A 21,805-nucleotide genomic window follows, 5' to 3' on the forward strand; every position below is an offset into this window, starting at 1 on the left:
ACATGGCAGGTACATGGCTGGCACTTAATGGAAACTCATCTCCATACATCAAGATGCCAGCAACTTCGTTCAGTTTTATAACAGATGATGTTGGTGCAACTGGGCTTCACAACTTGAAGACCCTGGGACTGTTAAAAGCTATAATGGCTCTTCTTGAACCCTTGGAGACGTTCCATGTTCTGAGCGATGAAAGATCATATTCTCTTAACTCCCCAAGTCTCAATATCCTCCCTCAAACCTCTTACAGACGCAGAGTGGGATGGTGTTATGGACAAATGAGTGTGATGTGTTTTAATCAGCACAACGCTAGTTATATTACATTGCTTATCATTCTACCTGAGAAGCACACTGATTACAGTTTGTATGAGGACTATATTAAGTCTGAACTCTGGCTTTTTCATAATGGTTAATAGGAATCTAGGATTGCTCTTTATATAATCATATCTCTGTAGGTTTATGATGTTCACTATTTTATATTTTTAGAAGACTAAACCCCTCTTAATATTAATAGAGAATCATTAGCTCTTCATTTTTTTTATTTTATAACATTAATATTTGCTGCTACAGGTGTTTTTTAAATACTATTCTAGTTCCCTATGTAACTTTTAGTCTTTTCAGCACTATGTTTATACATAGCACACAGAGCTGTAATTTAGATGTGGTATGGCTTTGTTGTATGCTGCTAATTTATATGTATGGGGTATGGTGAACCTATAGGGCAGTGCTTTCCAAACTGTGTGTCGGGACACACTAGTGTGTCGGCGGCAGTTTGTAGGTGTGTCCCTGCTTCAGCACAAATTTGTTTGAATTTAAATTTTGGGGGGTTTCCGACTTTCTACATATCACATGATTGATACCTAGTGGGTCACAGATCATCTTAACCAATTGGGGCAGCTAGACGGAAACTGAAACTATTTCTATTGGCGGCTTATGCGAGTGTCTTTATCTAATATTCCACCAAATATTCAGAATCTGTGTTCATCCCATCAACCTCATACATTCCATTAAAATAGTAAGTAGCTATTGGTGTTATTAAACTTTTTTTAATTCTTGCACAATACATTTTGTTATTATATACTGTATGTATGTGTCCGTAGCTCTTAAAACAAGTTTGTTTAACCTCCTGTTTGCTATTACAACTGAATTACTGTGTCACGAAATGATGTAGGTCTAAATAGTGTGTCACCAACATTAAAAGTTTGGAAAGCTCTGCTATAGGGTTTCACATATATTCTAAGCATATTATAATATATAAGCTGAGGTGTTATTTTATTAGAATGCTCTTCACAGCCTATTAAAATCCAACTGCAATTTATTAGCATTACAATAATAACAGTTTCTCAGATGATAATTTTTAATGCCAAATGTTTTCAATATAGAGAGTATATAGCTCTTATCTAGTCACTATATTATAGCCATTAAGTCAATTTTCATATAGATTTATAATTGAGTTTCTGGTTTTACTATTGTTATATGTGTTGTTGAGTTTGACATATGTTTGCTTAACGCTGTAAATTGGACCATAGGTGACCCTGTTGTGTTTACCTCACTCCAAGCCTCTTCTTAACAAATTCAGTTTCAGTGATATTAGAATGGCCCTTCTTAACTAATTTAATTTTATGACATATTGTATCCAATGTTAATTACTTTTTTTTTTTTTTTTGTACCTTAATGTCATGCCAACTAAATTCTAGTGTAAATTTCTGCCCTTTCCGATTGTCATTAGTGCGGCCCTGTATAAACTCCCTACCCATATTTTATTTTAGCCTAGAGAGACTTAAGTTTTTATTTTGTAATATAATATGGTTTGTAGGGACTCTAGTTTAAGTAGGTTCTCTACTTAACATTACTTAGTAACGTGTCCAACCAGTGGACAACACATGTTTAACAGTCATTCCATAAAGCTACCTGGTTGAATTCCCCCACTATTAATATACTTGAGCAAGGTATATTTAGCGTAGAGTATTTTTTTGCGGTTTCCCTTGCAACATACTGCAACAATAAATTCCATTTAATTAAAACTGACTACAATAATATGCTACGTGATGCTTATTAAAATTGATCTTCTTAGGGGCGGAGCCAGCTAGGAAGCAGAGCAGTCGCACATTCCAGCAGCTCCGGCTATAAAATATATAAAACCCGATTTTAAGGATTGTTCCAGCTCCAAAATTTAAAAAATTTAATCTTTTAATGTAGACTGCTCAGCTCCACCGATTTGTGCAACTAATTTCAATGTGACTTTTACTATTTTAACGGCAACACCCGATTCTGGAGTGCATATTGCCGACAAGAGAGGCTCTGAAATCGGCCATCTTGGGCCCATCACCACAGTATTATTCTACAGCCCTGTGCCTCCTACTATCTACAGCTATGCAGACCTCGGAGCAAATTATGGAGGAGATACATATCTTTCTGGACCGGTGCCGCAGTTTGTTTGAGAGCCGAATCCTTTTGGCGCCCCTGCAAGCAGATGCCGAGTCTGGGGACCACGCTGCCCACACACCGATTTACATAACGACTCCGAGAGGGGATAACGCCTTGGGGCCCCGGCGCTCCTCACTTTCTGGGGATATGGGAGCGGAATGCAGGTCAGTAGTGGCGCAACTGTTTCTAAGGGATGCCGTGGACAAATCACCCAAGACTGATCACCTAACATCCCTAGGCGCTACACGCACCGCCTGTTTGTCGCCTGTTACACCAGAGTGTACCAGCACAACACGACACCACACACTTCTCATTGAGGCTTGTAATTGCTTGTGGAGCCTCTCGTCTGCGGCTGAGATGAAGGATATTGCAGTCTGGGATAGCTCTCACCTTCCTCTACTAGACATTTTTTCATCACCGGGCAGATGCACCCAGTTCTGCTTAGCTGCTGCGGTCCAACTAACGATCCCCACAGGAATTGGCTAGATGAACTTTTCTGCTACTCACTGAGTCCACCATGCTTTAAATGGACACAGTAAAGACGCTTGTTCTGGCAAAATCGAATTTGGCTGCTTCTGGACCTTTAAATGTTTGGTACTAGTCTTTTGCGTTAACGCATAATATGCCCATAGCAGTCTTATATATTTACTAACAATTTGGAAAGTTACCTTACACTGTGCTTAAGTTTTACTCTTTGCATTTGATTATTCTCAGTCTAAGCAATTGCTGTGATTTAACTATATAACTGTTTGTTTCTGTGATATCTGATGCTGGCTAGATAACATTTGCTTAAACTCCCTGTGATTCACTCTTACCACTGTTATTATGCTGCCCCTGAAGCTCTACAGTTAAAAATCCCTCACGAGTACCATTTTTCTTTTGTATATCTGAAAATGTGTGTATGCTGGAGTGACCTTGCTTCTGGAGTTAATTAGGATGCATCTATGTGTGAGTTATAATGCCTTGACAATGTGTACATTGTGATCCTGTCTATATTCTTAGATTATGACGAATAGCTTACTCCTAACAAAACTAATAGACTAGTTTATACATTTAGGTAAATCTAGTGAGGATTTTACTTATGATCATACAACCTGCACAGGTAAACAGCCAATAACCTTTGGGCCATTACTCTAAGTTACTCGATTTGAATCCTAAGATTGCCTTATAGTCTTACTGAATGGGGGTTCCTATAATAGTTTCCTATTTCCACTACTATAATTTAGTCTTACTGTGACATCGGCGGCCGAGATGGCGCAGTTTTGCTTTTAATAAGGAACCCCCATGCTGCATTAATTATTGCGGGCATGGGATACAGCTTGATTAGCTCACTGACCACTATATGACAGGAAGTTATTAAACTTTGCCAGGCTAATTTCTTTCAACTTTGATATATATTTAAAGCGTTTAATGAGCCTTTGTGTTTCCGTACACTCTGATAGGTTTAAAATATGCTGTTATTACGTTACCTCTTGTCACCATGCACAGTACCATAAGGTCAGCCTCCATAGGTTTTAATCCTCTGCCCTATTTATCTTGTTAAGAGCTTTGAGAGGGCTTACTATGCACGTACAATTTTAGCAGTTAACTGATGTTTCCAGGGTAATCATTCAATTTTTAGTTACCAACACATAGCATAAACCCTTGAGGGTTGCCTTATCTACCTATAGCTGATACCCTACATTTCAAAAGTTTTCTACGCTATATCTTTTAATCACAGTATTCAATTTACCACCTCCCCCCCTCCCCCCCCCCCCTCACAATATACCTCCTAATTTGGGAGGTTTAACTATGCGGCTTATCTTGCCCATGCCGCAACATAATTATCCCCCTAGCATTCACTTTTACATATTACCACAGTGGTGACTCTAACTACAACATTCTATTCAGCAGGGCTGATTAACATCACTTCCCAGAAGAGTCTCTGATTGTTCCATCATGTTATTTCCATTTTGGAATAATACCTTCACTGTGGTTATCACTTCATATGTTAATTATCACCCTAATCTGCGCTTATAGGTCTAATTGTAACCATTCAATCTAATCAATTTCCTCCCTCAGAGCCTGTTGCCGTTTTGAGAGGCACAAGAGCTGCCTCCAATGTCAAGTGAGGAAACATGTTTTTTTTTTAGACCGTGTTAAAAAAAAAAAAAAAAAGAGAGGTTCCAGTCTTCAGTATTGTATTATTTATATTGTGAATTATCTTTAGTTTGTCTTATGTTCTGTTATTTCACATAATTTGTATTATTCCGCACAACCTCAATAAAAGAATTTCAAATAAAATTGATCTTCTTATAGATAGGTTCCTCAACTATTATTAAGATATGGCTACTCTGCTTTTCTCTTGGTATAGTGATATATGTTCGGATTAGTTTAAGGGGAGGATGAAATATAGTTTTGGGATTTTTACTAGGAAATTTAACAGTTATGCATATACACTAATTTAGTAGCAGGCTACTTTATGCTATCTTACATTTTTGGCTGCCAATGGGTTTAGGGCCCATACCTATGTGGCAATAAGTATTTGCATACAATGTATTACAATTCCTGCCGGGATATTTCCTATATCAACTCCTTATAACTATTGTTTTTCCTTTGTATCCCCCGTTCCTCCCCATACCCTTGCTTCCATATATCTTTACCAATAGTGGCTTTATAATGTTTTGTCTTATAAGCAGAAAGCGTAGGCTAAAGTTGCACCCAGTGTTTAACCTATTATTGCTTAGACTTTCAGCCCTTTATTTAACATGGTGTATACTTACAATATAGATTTTTGAGGAATCCTATGGCAAGATTGTATTCATATTACACTTACATGTTACATATTCTATTATTCTTTTACTAAAATTCATAAGTATTAAAATGGTCTGAGCTTGCCAGAACAGATGTCATGGTATCACTGTCTGGGAAGACAATTGGTCTATATGTTGTTTTTTTCTATTACATATTGCAAGATGTTCCACGTTGCAACTGAGTCAGAAGATACTTCAGGAAAATCACTGCCCGGTGCTGGAGCTACCAAAGCTAAGTGTATCTGATATAAACTTTTGGTATCTGTTCCTCCAGCTGTTGTTTGTATTGAATGTCATGACAAACTTGTTAATGCAGATAAAATTTCCTTTAGTACTATTACATTACCTGTTGCTGTTTCGTCAACATCTAATACTCAGAGTGTTCCTGATAACATAAGATATTTTGTTTCTAAATCCATTAAGAAGGCTATGTCTGTTATTTCTCCTTCTAGTATACATAAAAGTCTTTTAAAATTTCTCTTTTTTCAGATGAATTTTTAAAATGAACATCATCATTCTGATACTGATAATGGTTCTTCTGTTCAGAGGTTTCTGTCTCAGAGGTTGATGCTGATAAATCTTCGTATTTGTTCAAGATGGAATTATTTGTTCTTTACTTAAAGAAGTATTAATTGCATTAGAAATTGAGGATTCTGGTCCTCTTGATACTAAATCTAAACGTTTAAATAAGGTTTCTAAATCTCCTGTATTTATTCCAGAAGTGTTTCCTGTCCCTGGTGCTATTTCTGAAGTAATTTCCAGGGAATGGAATATTTTGGGTAATTCATTTACTCCTTCTAAAAACGTTTTAAGCAATTATATCCTGTGCCATCTGACAGATTAGAGTTTTGGGACAAAATCCCTAAGATTAATGGGGCTGTCTCTACTCCTGCTAAAAGATCCTTTAGATAGGAAAATTGAATCCTTTCTAAGAAAAGCTTACTTGTGTTCAGGTAATCGTCTTAGACCTGCTATATCCTTAGCGGATGTTACTGCAGCTTCAACTTTTTTGGTTAGAAGCTTTAGCGCAACAAATAACAGATCATAATTATCATTTGCATTTCTTTAACATGCTAATTATTTTATTTGTGATGCCATCTTTGATATCATTAGAGTTGATGTCAGGTATATGTCTCTAGCTATTTTAGCTAGAAGAGCTTTATGGCTTAAAACTTGGAATGCTGATATGTCTTCTAAGTCATCTTTGCTATCCCTTTCTTTCCAGGGTAATAAATTATTCGATTATCAGTTGGATTCTTTTATCTCAACTGTTACTGGAGGGAAGGGAACTTTTTTACCACAGGATAAAAAATCTAAAGGTGAATTTAGGTCTAATAATCGTTTTTCGTTCCTTTCATCACAACAAGGAACAAAAGCCTGATCCTTCATCCTCAGGAGCGGTATCAGTTTGGTAACCTTCTCCAGTTTGGAATATATCCAAGCCTTATAGAAACCCAAGCCAGCTCCTAGGTCCACATGAAGGTGCGGCCCTCATTCCAGCTCAGCTGGTACAGGGCGGATTATGTTTTTTTCAAAGAAATTTGGATCAATTCAGAAGGGTACAGAATTGGCTTCAAGTTAAGGCCTCCTGCAAAGAGATTTTTTTCTTTCCAGTGTCCCAGTAAACCCAGCAAAGGCTCAAGCATTTCTGAAATGTGTTTCAGATCTAGAGTTGGCTGGAGTAATTATGCCAGTTCCAGTTCTGGAACATGGGGCTGGGGTTTTATTTAATCTCTTTATTGTACCAAAGAAGGTCAAATCCTTCAGACCAGTTCCGGATCTGTCAATATTGAATCATTATGTAAGGATACCAACATTCAAGATGGTAACTGTAAGGACTATCCTGCCTTTTGTTCAGCAAGGGCATTATATGTCTGCATTAGATTTACAGGATGCATATCTGCATATTCCGATTCATCCAGATCACTATCAGTTTCTGAGATTCTCTTTTCTAGACAAGCATTACCAGTTTGTGGCTCTACCGTTTGGCCTAGCATCAGCTCCAAGAATTTTTACAAAGGTTCTCGGTGCCCTTCTGTCTGTATTCAGAGAACAGGGTATTGGTATTTCCTTATTTGGACGATATCTTGGTACTTGCTCAGTCTTCACATTTAGCAGAATCTCATTCGATTCGACTTGTGTTGTTTCTTCAAGATCATGGTTGAAGGATCAATTTACCAAAAAGTTCATTGATTCCTCAGACAAGGGTAACCTCTTTAGGTTTCCATATAGATTCGGTGTCCATGACTCTGTCTTTTTCGGACAAGAGACGTCTAACATTGATATCAGCTTGTCAAAACCTTCAGTCACAATCATTCCCTTTGGTTGCCTTATGCATGGAAATTTTAGGTCTTATGTCTGTTGCATTGGACGCAATCTCCTTTGCTCATTTTCACATGCGACCTTTCCAGCTCTGTATTCTGAACCAATAGTGCTGGGATTACACAAAGATATCTCAATCAATATCTTTAAAACCGATTGTACGACACTCTCTGACGTGGTGGACAGATCACCATCGTTTAATTCAGGGGGCTTCTTTTGTTCTTCCGACCTGGACTGTAATTTCAACAGATGCAAGTCTTACAGGTTGGGGAGCTGTATGGGGATCTCTGACGGCACAAGGAGTTTGGGAATCTCAGGAGGTGAGATTACCGATCAATATTTTGGAACTCCGTGCAATTTTCAGAGCTCTTCAGTCTTGGCCTCTTCTGAAGAGAGATTCGTTCATTTGTTTTCAGACAGACAATGTCACAACTGTGGCATACATCAATCATCAAGGAGGGACTCACAGTCCTCTGGCTATGAAAGAGGTGTCTCGAATTCTGGTTTGGGCGGAATCCAGCTCCTGTTCAATTTCTGCGGTTCATATCCCAGGTATAGACAATTGGGAAGCGGATTATCTCAGCCGCCAAACGTTACATCCGGGCGAATGGTCTCTTCACCCAGAGGTATTTCTTCAGATTGTTCAAATGTGGGAACTTCCAGAAATAGATCTGATGGCGTCTCATCTAAACAAGAAACTTCCCAGGTATCTGTCCAGATCCCGGGATCCTCAGGCGGAGGCAGTGGATGCATTATCACTTCCTTGGAAGTATCATCCTGCCTATATCTTTCCGCCTCTAGTTCTTCTTCCAAGAGTAATCTCCAAGATTCTGAAGGAATGCTCGTTTGTTCTGCTGGTAGCCCCGGCATGGCCTCACAGGTTTTGGTATGCGGATCTTGTCCGGATGGCCTCTTGCCAACCGTGGACTCTTCCGTTAAGACCAGACCTTCTGTCACAAGGTCCTTTTTTTCCATCAGGATCTCAAATCCTTAAATTTAAGGGTATGGAGATTGAACGCTTGATTCTTGGTCAAAGAGGTTTCTCTCACTCTGTGATTAATACTATGTTACAGGCTCGTAAATCTGTATCTAGGGAGATATATTATCGAGTCTGGAAGACTTATATTTCTTGGTGTCTTTCTCATCATTTTTCTTGGCATTCTTTTAGAATACCGAGAATTTTACAGTTTCTTCAGGACGGTTTAGATAAGGGTTTGTCCGCAAGTTCCTTGAAAGGACAAATCTCTGCTCTTTCTGTTCTTTTTCACAGAAAGATTGCTAGTCTTCCTGATATTCATTGTTTTGTACAAGCTTTGGTTCGTATAAAACCTGTTATTAAGTCAATTTCTCCTCCTTGGAGTTTGAATTTGGTTCTGGGGGCTCTTCAAGCTCCTCCTTTTGAACCCATGCTTTCATTGGACATTAAATTACTTTCTTGGAAAGTTTTGTTCCTTTTGGCGATCTCTTCTGCCAGAAGAGTCTCTGAATTATCTGCTCTTTCTTGTGAATCTCCTTTTCTGATTTTTCATCAGGATAAGGCGGTGTTGCGAACTTCTTTTCAATTTTTACCTAAGGTTGTGAATTCCAACAACATTAGTAGAGAAATTGTGGTTCCTTCATTATGTCCTAATCCTAAGAATTCTAAGGAGAAATCATTGCATTCTTTGGATGTTGTTAGAGCTTTGAAATATTATGTTGAAGCTACTATGTCTTTCCGAAAGACTTCTAGTCTATTTGTCATCTTTTCCGGTTCTAGAAAAGGTCAGAAAGCTTCTGCCATTTCTTTGGCATCTTGGTTGAAATCTTTTAATTCATCATGCCTATGTCGAGTCGGGTATAACCCTGCCTCATAGGATTACAGCTCATTCTACTAGGTCAGTTTCTACTTCCTGGGCATTTAGGAATGAAGCTTCGGTTGATCAGATTTGCAAAGCAGCAACTTGGTCCTCTTTGCATTCTTTTACTAAATTCTACCATTTGATGTGTTTTCTTCTTCTGAAGCAGTTTTTGGTAGAAAAGTACTTCAGGCAGTGGTTTCAGTTTGAATCTTCTGCTTATGTTTTTATTAAACTTTATTTTGGGTGTGGATTATTTTCAGCAGGAATTGGCTGTCTTTATTTTATCCCTCCCTCTCTAGTGACTCTTGCGTGGAAAGATCCACATCTTGGGTAGTCATTATCCCATACGTCACTAGCTCATGGACTCTTGCTAATTACATGAAAGAAAACATAATTTATGTAAGAACTTACCTGATAAATTCATTTCTTTCATATTAGCAAGAGTCCATGAGGCCCACCCTTTTTGTGGTGGTTATGATTTTTTTGTATAAAGCACAATTATTCCAATTCCTTATTTTATATGCTTTCGCACTTTTTTCTTATCACCCCACTTCTTGGCTATTCGTTAAACTGATTTGTGGGTGTGGTGAGGGGTGTATTTATAGGCATTTTAAGGTTTGGGAAACTTTGCCCCTCCTGGTAGGAATGTATATCCCATACGTCACTAGCTCATGGACTCTTGCTAATATGAAAGAAATGAATTTATCAGGTAAGTTCTTACATAAATTATGTTTTTTTAAAGTCAATTTCAGATCTGGAATATAGGGATGTAATAGTTCCAGCTCCAGAATTGTAACAGGGTTAGGGTTTTTATTCCAACCTCTTTGTTATTCCCAAGGAAGAAGGAATTTACAGACTTGTTCTGGATTTTAAACTTTAGACAAGTTTCTCAGGGTTCCTTTTTTCAAGATGGAAACTATTCAGACTAGTCTTCCTCTTGTTCAACAAGGGCTGTTCTTGTCCTCTATAGATCTGAAGGTTGCTTATCTTAATATCCCTATTCACAAGGATCTTCATTTTCAGTTTGGTCTGACTACTGCTGCCAGAAGTTTTATCAAAAGTTCTGGGGTCTCTCTTATCTGTGATTGGAGCTCGTATTTCGGTGGTTTCTTACCTGGACGATATCTTGGTATAGGCTCCATATTTACATTTAGCAGTATCTCATACCATCAGACCTTTGTTTTTACTTTAAGAGAGTGGTTGTAAAGTAAACTTTCCAAGACGTTCTCTGTCCCCTCATTCAAGGACTATTTTTCTGGATGTAATAATTGACTTTGTCTATTTTACATTTTCTTTGACAGAACAGAAAAGGATACAGTTTCTCACACCTATGTAAATCTTCAGTTTGTTCATCCTCCTTCTGTAGCTCTTTGTATGAAAGTTTTAGGTCTGATGATTAACAGCCTCAGATGTGATTCCTTTTGCTTGGTTTCACATGTGGCTTCTTCAGCTTTGCATGCTAAAATAAGTCTATCCCTTTTCTTGGTTGGTCAATCATCAATCCAATCGATTGTTCTGAGGGCATCCTTTGTCAGTCCAAATTGGACTGTGATCTCAATATATAAAAACCTTTCAGGTTGGGAGTCAGTCTGGGGTGCTAGAGAGCATGGGGAGTTTGATTACTTTGGGTGGTGAAGTTGTCCATAATTATTCTAGAACTCTGTGCAATTTTCAGTCCCCTGCAGTTGTGACCTCTCCTGAAAAAAGAGATTTACCTGCATTTCCAGTCAGTCAATGTCACAGCAGTGGCTTCAATCATCAATGGGGAACTCGCAGTTCCCTGGCGATGAGGGAGGTTTCCCCGAATTCCGGCATGGGCAGTGAGGAATCGCTTCATTCAGGGAATAGTCTCTTCTTCTGGAAGTCTTCAGTCAGATTGTAGACCTGAGGAGTCTCATTTGAACAACTAGCCTAAGGTGATTTCTTATGTTAACCTCAATCATGAGATTGTTGTTCTCTATTTTTATCCTAATCCAGAGAATTCTAAGGTGAGGCTTCTCCATAATTTGGATGTGGTCGGAGATTTGAAGTTATATTTGCAGGCTACTATGTATTTTACACAACCTTCTAGCTTCTTTATTCTTGTTTTCTGGTTCCAGAAAGGGTCAGAAGGATACTTCCATTTTGTTAGCCCTCTTGGCTTAAGGTTTTGATTCATAAATCTTACTAGTAGGTTGGTCAGTCTCGGATTACTGACTTTTCTACCAGATCAGTTACTACTTCATGGGCCTTTAAGAATAAGCCCTCTGTTGATCAAATTTGCAAGGCAGTTTTTTGGTCCGACTTACATACTTTTTTCTAAATTCTACCATTTTGTTGTTTTTGCTTCTCCTGAAGCAGCTTTTGAGAGGTAAGTCCTTCATGCAGCTGTTTCTAGGCAATAAATATTATTGTATTTTTTTTTCTGCATAAAACAATCATCCAATTTAATTGGAATAGTATAAGTTTGGTTCTGCCCCGATTACTTGTGGACTCCACAGCTTGGGTATTAGTTCCTAGGAGTAATGGCTCGTTGACTCTCACTAAGGGGGAATGGGTTTTAAGGGCTCTGGGAGTTTTGGGATCTTTGCCTCCTCCTAGTAGACAGGAGTATAATTCCCAGGAGTAATGGTTCATGGACTCTTACCTCATGAAAAAAATTAATTTATCAGGTAAGCCTAAATTATATTTTTTAAGATTCATAGAATTAATGACGAGGCAATTAGGGGATCATGCACTAGAGAAAATAAATAAATACATAAATAAATACAATTAATTTATTTAAAAAATACCAAAAAACAAACAAAAAGCAGTAGTTAAGATGGTGGTCAGGAGTGTGGGTGGGGAGAAAGCTGTTTGGGAGGGATCAGGGAGGTGTGAAGTTTCAGGTGGGAATGTAATTCCTGTATTAAAATACTATTACTCTTACCAGCTAACTAATTAACCCCTTCACTGCTGGGAATTTCAGAAGTGTGGTGCACAGCTGAAATTAGTGGCCTTCTAATTGCTAAAAAATAATTGCAAAGCCATGCATGTCTGCTATTTCTGAACAAAGGGGACCCCAGAGGACCTTTTACAACCATTTGTCTTAAGACTGTAGTAGTTAGTTGTAACAAACCCAAAAGTTCACAATTTTTTTAATATGATTGCATTTGGAGGCGTAACAGTGGCATGAAATATAACAATATGAGCCTTGGGTTGTCCACTAAAAAGAAAATATAATTTTGATAGGTAAATTTAAAAAAAAGAAGGCTCTATTTCTGTTGAAATGGAGTGATAGCAAAAATGCTAAAAATTATTAGGTATTTTGGGCAAATTATTCTCTGAAATACCCGGTAGTGAAGGGGTTATTTGTCTAATATATAATCACCATTTTGATTAATTGGTGCAATTAATAACAACATAATTTTCTCCTACATTGGTGTGTCCGGTCCACGGCTTCATCCTTACTTGTGGGATATTCTCTTCCCCTACAGGAAATGGCAAAGAGAGCACACAGCAAGAGCTGTCCATATAGTCCCCCCTCTGGCTCCGCCCCCCAGTCATTCTCTTTGCCTGCTCTGAACAAGTAGCATCTCCACGGGGATGGTAAAGAGTATGTGGTGTTAGTTGTAGTTTTATTTCTTCTATCAAGAGTTTGTTATTTTAAAATAGTGCCGGTTTGTACTATTTACTCTACAACAGAAAGTGATGAAGAGTTCTGTTAAAAGAGGAGTATGATTTTAGCAACAGTAACTAAAATCCATTGCTGTTCCCATGCAGGACTGTTGAAACCAGAGAACTTCAGTTGGGGGGAACAGTTTGCAGACTTTTCTGCTCCAGGTATGACTAGTCTCTTTTCTAACAAGACATAGTAATGCTAGAAGACTGTCATTTTCCCTTATGGGATCGGTAAGCCATTTTCTTAGACTCATAACAGAATGAAGGCTTATAAATGGGCTCTATACTGGTTGACACTATTGTGGGCTAAATCGATTGATTTATATATTATTTATATGACTTTTAGAGTGTTTTGTGACTTTGAAACACCTTTGGGAACGTTTTTATTACACCTGGCAGTTGTTTAGACACCTAATCTAGTCAGGAAGGCCCCTTCACTCTGGTATGCAGAGGGAGGAGGCCTCATTTTCTTACTTTTGGAAGCAGTGCATGCAGCTTCATGTGAGAGGGTCCTGTGACCATAAAAACGATTTCAAGAAGGCTTATTTCTGTGTTGAATAACCCCCAAGGAAGGTAAAAGCTGCAGCAAAGGCTGTGGCAGGGACTGTAGTGGGTTTAAACTGGCAAATTAAACAATTAGCTCCGGTTTGCTCATTTAAGGGGTTGAAATTTGGTGTGCAATACTTTCAAAGCATTAAGACACTAGGGTGCAAATTTTGTAAAGATCGGATATTTCCTTCATAGTTTTTCAAACATTCAGAAATAAAGTGTGCTCATTTTATTTTTTAAAGAGACAGTAATGGTTTTGTTTAAAAACGGTTTTATTGCATTAATAGCCTGCCAAAGTCTGTCTAACATGTCTATACCTTCAAATAGCATATGTTCTGTGTGTATGGAGGCCAAGGTGGTTCCCCCTTTAAATGTATGTTCAAATTGTGCCATGGCGTCCAAACAAAGTAAGGACAGTACTGTCACATTTAATAAGGTTGCCCAAGATGATTCTTCAAATGAAGGTAGTGGGGATAGTTCATTATCCTCTCCTTCTGTGTCAACACCAGTTTTGCCCGCGCAGGCGACACCTAGTAAATCTAGCGCGCCAATGCTTGTTACTATGCAGCAATTAACTGCAGTAATGGATAATTCTATAGCAAATCTTTTATCCAAACTGTCAGCATTTCCCAGAAAGCGTGATTGCTCAGTTTTAAATACAGAGGATGAGCAAGTGGGCGCTGACGATAATTTATCTGTTATACCCTCACACCAGTCTGAATTGGCAGTGAGGGAGGGTCTGTCTGAGGGAGAAATTTCTGATTCAGGAAAAGTTTCTCAGCAGGCAGAACCTGATATTGTGGCATTTAAATTTAAGTTAGAACATCTCCGCGCCCTGCTTAAGGATGTGCTAATTACTCTTGATGACTGTGACTCTTTGGTGATTCCAGAGAAATTGTGCAAAATGGACAAATTCCTAGAGGTCCCTGTGCACGCTGATGCCTTTCCGATACCCAAGAGGGTGGCGGACATAGTGACCAAGGAGTGGGAGAAGCCAGGTATACCCTTTGTCCCACCTCCTATATTTAAGAAAATGTTCCCCATTGTCGACCCTAGAAGGGACGCATGGCAAACAGTCCCTAAGGTTGAGGGGGCAGTTTCTACGTTGGCCAAGCGCACAACTATTCCCATTGAGGGCAGTTGTGCTTTCAAAGATCCTATGGATAAAAAATTGGAAGGATTGCTTAAAAAGATATTTGTTCAGCAAGGTTTCCTTCTCCAACCAATTTTGTGCATTATTCCTGTCACCACGGCGGCGGCTTTTTGGTTCGAGGAACTAGAAAATTCGCTCCATAAGGAGACTCCATATGAGGAAGTCATGGACAGAATTCACGCACTAAAGTTGGCTAATTCCTTTATTTTAGATGCCGCTTTTCAATTGGCTAAATTAGCAGCGAAAAATTCAGGTTTTGCTATAGTGGCGCGCAGAACGCTTTGGCTAAAATCTTGGTCGGCGGATGTGTCGTCCAAGACAAAACTGCTTAATATTCCTTTCAAGGGTAAGACCCTTTTTGGGCCAGAATTGAAGGAGATTATTTCAGACATCACTGGGGGAAAGGGCCATGCCCTCCCACAGGATAGGCCTTTCAAGGCTAAGAACAAATCTAATTTTTGTTCCTTTCGCAATTTCAGGAACGGACCGTCCCTTAACTCTGCAGCCTCTAGACAAGAGGGTAACGCTTCCCAGCTTAAACCAGCATGGAAACCAATGCAAGGCTGGAACAAGGGTAAACAGGCCAAGAAGCCTGCTGCTGCTACCAAGACAGCATGAAGGGGTAGCCCCCGATCCGGGACCGGATCTAGTAGGGGGCAGACTTTCTCTCTTTGCTCAGGCTTGGGCAAGAGATGTTCCGGATCCCTGGGCACTAGAAATAGTCGCTCAGGGGTATCTTCTAGAGTTCAAGGAACTTCCTCCAAGGGGAAGGTTCCACATGTCTCGCTTATCTTCAGACCAGATAAAGAGACAGGCATTCTTACATTGCATAGGAGATCTATTAAAGATGGGAGTGATACACCCAGTTCCAATGGTGGAACAAGGTCTGGGGTTTTACTCAAACCTGTTTGTAGTTCCCAAAAAAGATGGAACTTTCAGGCCAATTCTGGATTTAAAAATTCTAAACAAATTTCTCAGAGTTCCATCATTCAAAATGGAAACCATTCGAACGATTTTACCAACAATCCAGGAGGGTCAATACATGACTACCGTGGACTTAAAGGATGCGTACCTACATATTCCTATCCAAAAAGATCATCATCAGTTCCTAAGGTTCGCCTTTCTGGACAAACATTACCAGTTTGTGGCTCTTCCATTCGGTTTAGCCACTGCTCCCAGAATTTTCACAAAGGTGATAGGGTCCCTACTAGTGGTTCTAAGACCGAGGGGCATTGCGGTGGCACCTTACTTAGACGACATCCTAATCCAAGCGTCGTCCCTTTCCAGATCAAGGGCTCATACAGACATTGTATTAGCTTTTCTCAGGTCTCACGGGTGGAAGGTGAACATAGAAAAAAGTTCCCTGTCCCCGTCCACAAGGGTTCCTTTTCTAGGAACAATAATAGATTCTGTAGAAATGAAGATTTTTCTGAAAGAGGTCAGAAAGTTAAAGCTTCTAAACGCTTGTCAAGTTCTTCAATCTATTCCTCAGCCTTCCATAGCTCAGTGCATGGAGGTAATAGGTTTAATGGTTGCAGCAATGGACGTGGTTCCTTTTGCTCGAATTCATCTAAGACCATTACAACTGTGCATGCTCAAACAGTGGAATGGGGATTATGCAGACTTGTCTCCTCAGATTCAAGTAGACCAGTTAACCAGAGACTCACTCTGTTGGTGGTTGACTCAAGATCACCTGTCTCAGGGAATGAGTTTCCGCAGACCAGAGTGGGTCATTGTCACGACCGACGCCAGTCTTTTAGGCTGGGGCGCGGTCTGGGACTCCCTGAAAGCGCAGGGTCTATGGTCTCGGGAAGAGTCTCTTCTCCCGATAAACATTCTGGAACTGAGAGCGATATTCAATGCGCTCCTGGCTTGGCCTCAACTAGCGAAGGCCAGATTCATAAGATTTCAGTCGGACAACATGACGACTGTAGCGTACATCAATCATCAGGGGGGAACAAAGAGTTCCTTGGCGATGAGAGAGGTATCCAAGATCATCAAATGGGCGGAGGATCACTCCTGCCATCTATCTGCAATTCACATCCCAGGAGTAGACAACTGGGAGGCGGATTATTTGAGTAGTCAGACTTTCCATCCGGGGGAGTGGGTCTTTGCCCAGTTAACTCAACTATGGGGCATTCCAGACATGGATCTGATGGTGTCTCGTCAGAACTCCAAGGTTCCTCGCTACGGGTCCAGATCCAGGGATCCCAAGGCGACACTAGTGGATGCATTGGTGGCGCCTTGGTCGTTAACCTAGCTTATGTGTTTCCACCGTTTCCTCTCCTTCCCAGGCTTGTAGCCAGGATCAAACAGGAGAGGGCCTCAGTGATTCTGATAGCTCCTGCGTGGCCACACAGGACTTGGTATGCAGACCTGGTGAATATGTCATCGGCTCCACCATGGAAGCTACCTTTGAGACAGGATCTTCTAGTACAAGGTCCATTTGAACATCCAAATCTAGTCTCTCTGCAACTGACTGCTTGGAAATTGAACGCTTGATTTTATCTAAGCGTGGGTTTTCAGATTCAGCTATAGATACTCTGGTCCAAGCCAGAAAACCTGTGACTAGGAAAATTTACCATAAGATATGGAAAAAATATATCTGTTGGTGCGAATCCAAGGGATTCTCTTGGAGTAAAATTACAATTCCTAGGATACTCTCCTTTCTCCAAGAGGGTTTGGATAAAGGGTTGTCAGCGAGTTCTCTAAAAAGACAGATATCTGCTCTGTCTGTTTTGTTGCACAAACGTCTGGCAGCAGTGCCAGATTTACAGGCATTTGTACAGGCCTTAGTCAGAATCAAGCCTGTCTACAGACCCATGACTCCTCCATGGAGTCTAAACTTAGTTCTTTCAGTTCTTCAAGGGGTTCCGTTTGAACCTTTACATTCCATAGATATTAAGTTACTATCTTGGAAAGTTCTGTTTTTGGTTGCTATTTATTCTGCTAGAAGAGTTTCTGAATTGTCTGCTTTGCAGTGTACTTCACCCTATCTGGTATTCCATACAGATAAGGTTGTTTTGCGTACCAAACCTGGTTTTCTTCCAAAAGTGGTTTCCAACAGGAATATTAACCAGGAAATAATTGTTCCTTCTCTGTGTCCGAATCCAGTTTCGAAGAAGGAACGTTTGTTACACAATTTAGATGTGGTCCGTGCTTTAAAATTCTATTTAGAAGCAACAAAGGATTTCAGACAGACTTCATCCTTGTTTGTCGTTTATTCTGGTAAGAGGAGAGGGCAGAAAGCTACTGCTACCTCTCTTTCTTTTTGGCTGAAAAGCATCATCCGATTGGCTTATGAGACTGCCGGACGGCAGCCTCCTGAACGAATTACAGCTCACTCTACTAGAGCTGTGGCTTCCACATGGGCCTTCAAGAACGAGGCTTCTGTTGATCAGATCTGTAAGGCAGCGACTTGGTCTTCTCTGCATACTTTTGCCAAATTTTACAAATTCGATACTTATGCTTCTTCAGAGGCTATTTTTGGGAGAAAGGTTTTGCAAGCCGTGGTGCCTTCCGTTTAGGTAACCTGACTTGTTCCCTCCCTTCATCCGTGTCCTAAAGCTTTGGTATTGGTTCCCACAAGTAAGGATGAAGCCGTGGACCAGACACACCAATGTAGGAGAAAACAGAATTTATGCTTACCTGATAAATTTCTTTCTCCTACGGTGTGTCCGGTCCATGGCCCGCCCTGGCTTTTTAGTCAGGTTTAAAAAATTTTATTCCATACACTACAGTCACCACGGCACCCTATGGTTTCTCCTTTTTCTCCTAACCGTCGGTCGAATGACTGGGGGGCGGAGCCAAAGGGGGGACTATATGGACAGCTCTTGCTGTGTGCTCTCTTTGCCATTTCCTGTAGGGGAAGAGAATATCCCACAAGTAAGGATGAAGCCGTGAACCGGACACACCGTAGGAGAAAGAAATTTATCAGGTAAGTATAAATTCTGTTTTTCTTTCTCTTTTTCCTGTTCTTCATGGTCTTCCTCTCAAAAATGAGAACGTGATAAAAGGCCTCCCTCCTCTAAAAAAGAAATAGAAAGACAAACGTTAAATTAGTTGAAAACTTTTAATGGAACTGATAAAAGTATATGTGGATATTAAAGGTCATGGGAATTAATATTGATGGGCCATCATATACTATCTTGGTTTGGTAAAATATTTGATTTACATTTTAACAAGCAAATGTTAAGCTATGCAAAAAAAATGGACTATAAATGAGTATAAAGGAAAATATTGAGTATGTTTGAATATGGATTATAATGTATAAATAAAGAAGTTAAAAAAAGAATTAAAGGAAAATAGTAATGCTAATATTTCAGTATCTAGCCAGTATCCAAACAGTAATATGCTCAGGGACAGTTATGCAGCTATAGTTTAGGTCAGGAACGTCACCTGTTTTCCCTGTCTAGAAAACAGATAAGATTAGAATTGCTGTTACAATAACTTTGACTCCCTATGATGGTTGTAATGAAACAATGGGCTCCTTGTACGAAGCAGCGAGAGCTGCTTCAGAGCCCTTGCGGGGCAGGTTCGCATATGCTAATGACCGCTGCCTCAGAAGCGGTGAAGAGAAATCACAGAGAACTTGCTCTCGGTGAGTGACAGTCCCTTCACTTGCGCAATTGAAGGGGCGGGCATAACACACTCATCAGAGTGTGCAATGATACATACTGGCAATCGGATCAACAGATCCGCTGCCGTATTTAGCAAAGGCGAGCGGACAGCTTCGCAAGTTGAGAATCTGTCCGCCCGCCTTTTAATACATGGGGCTCAATGACTGCAGTTACTTAGGGGCCATCATTAAATGCCAAGAAAAGCTTGAAAGATCCCATGTGGACTCTTCCACATGAGCAAGAAGGGAGGGGGAACTACAGATCCCACTCTGCAGCAGGGTGCAGAATATTGTGGCAGAAAAAATTGTAAAGTTGCACTTGTAAGCTTCAATTCGGGGTATAGGAAAGTCAAAATAGAGCATGTCATTGTAAGACACTTTTAGATTCATTTTTTCAAATGTGCTTTATTCTCTTGGTATCCCTTTATATAATAATATGCACATATATTATACTAGTGGGAGCTAGCTACTGATTGGTGCCTGTACATATTTGTCTCTTGTGATTGGCTAGCTAGATGTGTTCATCTTGCTGCTAGTAGTGCAATGCTGTTCCTTCAGCAAAGGATCACCAGATAATGAAGCACATTTGATAATAGAAGTAAATTGAAAAGTTGTTTAAACCGTATGTTCTATCTAAATCATGAAATGAATGTTTTGGGTTCCCATCCCTTTAAAATGAATATGCATCTTTATTCACTAAAAAGATACAAATGAAGGTACATATTGGTGTTCACATTTTCAATGGTAATGTGGCATGGATCCAGGTAGAACTAGATATACTTAATATTTAGATTTCCAAGAAACAAATCTTTCTTACAATATTCCTTATCCTTTGTGTAATAAATAGTTAGGGTTGTGAAGCAAAGCCTGCAAATTTCAGGAGAGGCAATAGAACCACAGTGAAAGGTTCCAAGGTTCAGTGATGGATTAAATCGAAATCACAATTATAATGGAATGCTCAAAATACATCTTGTATATATGCAAGTGTCTGCACTGTCTAAAAGATGTGTCCCAATAAAGTTACTTACAGACTGAATGACTGTAACAAAATCTATGTTTCTATGTAAATGATTCTAATGATTCAAAATCTTGTATGGTTCTAAAAATAATGTTTTAAGTTTGCTTATTCACTCATGGCATAAAATCACTTCAAGAACCACGTATCAATATAAATGTAGGTACAAATTATAACTGTGTGACATGAGATCTGTTAGGAGGTGTGGTAATGTTTATGGCAATCCTTGTTTAAGGAGCAAGCAACTATTTTGTGATTGGTGCCATTAATTTAAATAAAATGAAAAATACAAAACAGTATTGTATCTGTTTATAATCAAACTAAAATGTATGGTTTGTTTTCATGTGATCTAAGCTGTTTAGTAACACATAGGTGTCATTATATAATATTTATATCAAAGTCCCATCAAGTTGTCTTTAACATGAAAGTCAAATATACTAGGTCTATGGTATTTGGTAGCACTTTACAAATAAATGATGATACTATTAATTATGTGATTTGAGTAATTGCTCTATTTCTTTTGAGTGCATAAGAGTACATTCTGAGTGCCCTAGAGATGACTGTAACATCATATTGATCAGATGACTGAGCATAAATTTCATCACTACTAGTATTGCAAATGACATCATTACCATGATCACTCAACCATGACTTCATCAACAGGGTGTTTATCTATATTAATTCTACGTTTGGTCTCCATTTATTTGAAGCATGTGACTGGTTATGTCATTATCATCAGTGTAAATGAGAAAAATGTATTAATATGTTATATGAACTAAAGGGAATGTAACACTTTTTGATTACAAGAATCCAATGTCCATTTTCACAAGTCAAATTAAATTGTTACTTCTTTATTTATCTTTCAGTTTCCATTTGAATCCAACTTAATAGACGCTATACTGGACAAACTTGACGAGAAGAAAAAGCTGATAGTAGAGCATACTTTACTGAAGAGAGATATGTAGTAAATCTGCTGGTGATTGATTTCAGGAGCAAATTTAGTGTGCACATAATTGAAACCTCAAAATCTGGTAAAAAATGTACAAAACCTATATTGAAATAATCTTGTTTAGTCTATGTATACCATATGTTTTTTTTTTTTTTATATCACCCCTCTTCGGTTCCAGTTACTGCCTGCTCTATTTATTTTGTTTAATAGCTCTAATTTATTTTTAGTTTTTCATATGTACAATCAAATAAAGTTTTATATGAAATAATAAGTATGCTTCAATTATTGTTTGTAAGAATCCTGGCATCTCTGTTTTTATATTTAATTTAGATGTATGAAATGGGGAAAGGGACCTTTGATTTAAACTTAAATATCAAAAAGGAACAAATCAGCCTATTAACTAACAAAATATTCTTTTGAATTCATGGACCCACTTGATTTACCCAGTAACTCATTTATACGGGTGCAGCCAACAACTTTACCCAGAACGGGAGCACACTGCACAC

The 21,805-nt window shown here is 39.1% G+C and overlaps 1 protein-coding gene across 1 annotated transcript in view; it reads left to right on the forward strand.

The window, feature by feature from the left end:
* CNTLN (centlein) overlaps window positions 1-21,570 on the forward strand; it is a 969,919-nt gene extending 948,349 nt beyond the window's left edge. The window contains exon 26 of the mRNA XM_053702639.1: window positions 21,217-21,570. Within this exon, the coding sequence (XP_053558614.1) occupies window positions 21,217-21,315 (99 nt within the window). The 3' untranslated portion in view covers window positions 21,316-21,570. The remainder of the gene's footprint in view (window positions 1-21,216) is intronic.
* Window positions 21,571-21,805: the final 235 nt, after the last annotated feature.

This window comes from Bombina bombina, chromosome 2 (assembly GCF_027579735.1).
Source record: "Bombina bombina isolate aBomBom1 chromosome 2, aBomBom1.pri, whole genome shotgun sequence".
In the NCBI taxonomy this organism is placed as follows: Eukaryota; Metazoa; Chordata; class Amphibia; order Anura; family Bombinatoridae; genus Bombina; species Bombina bombina.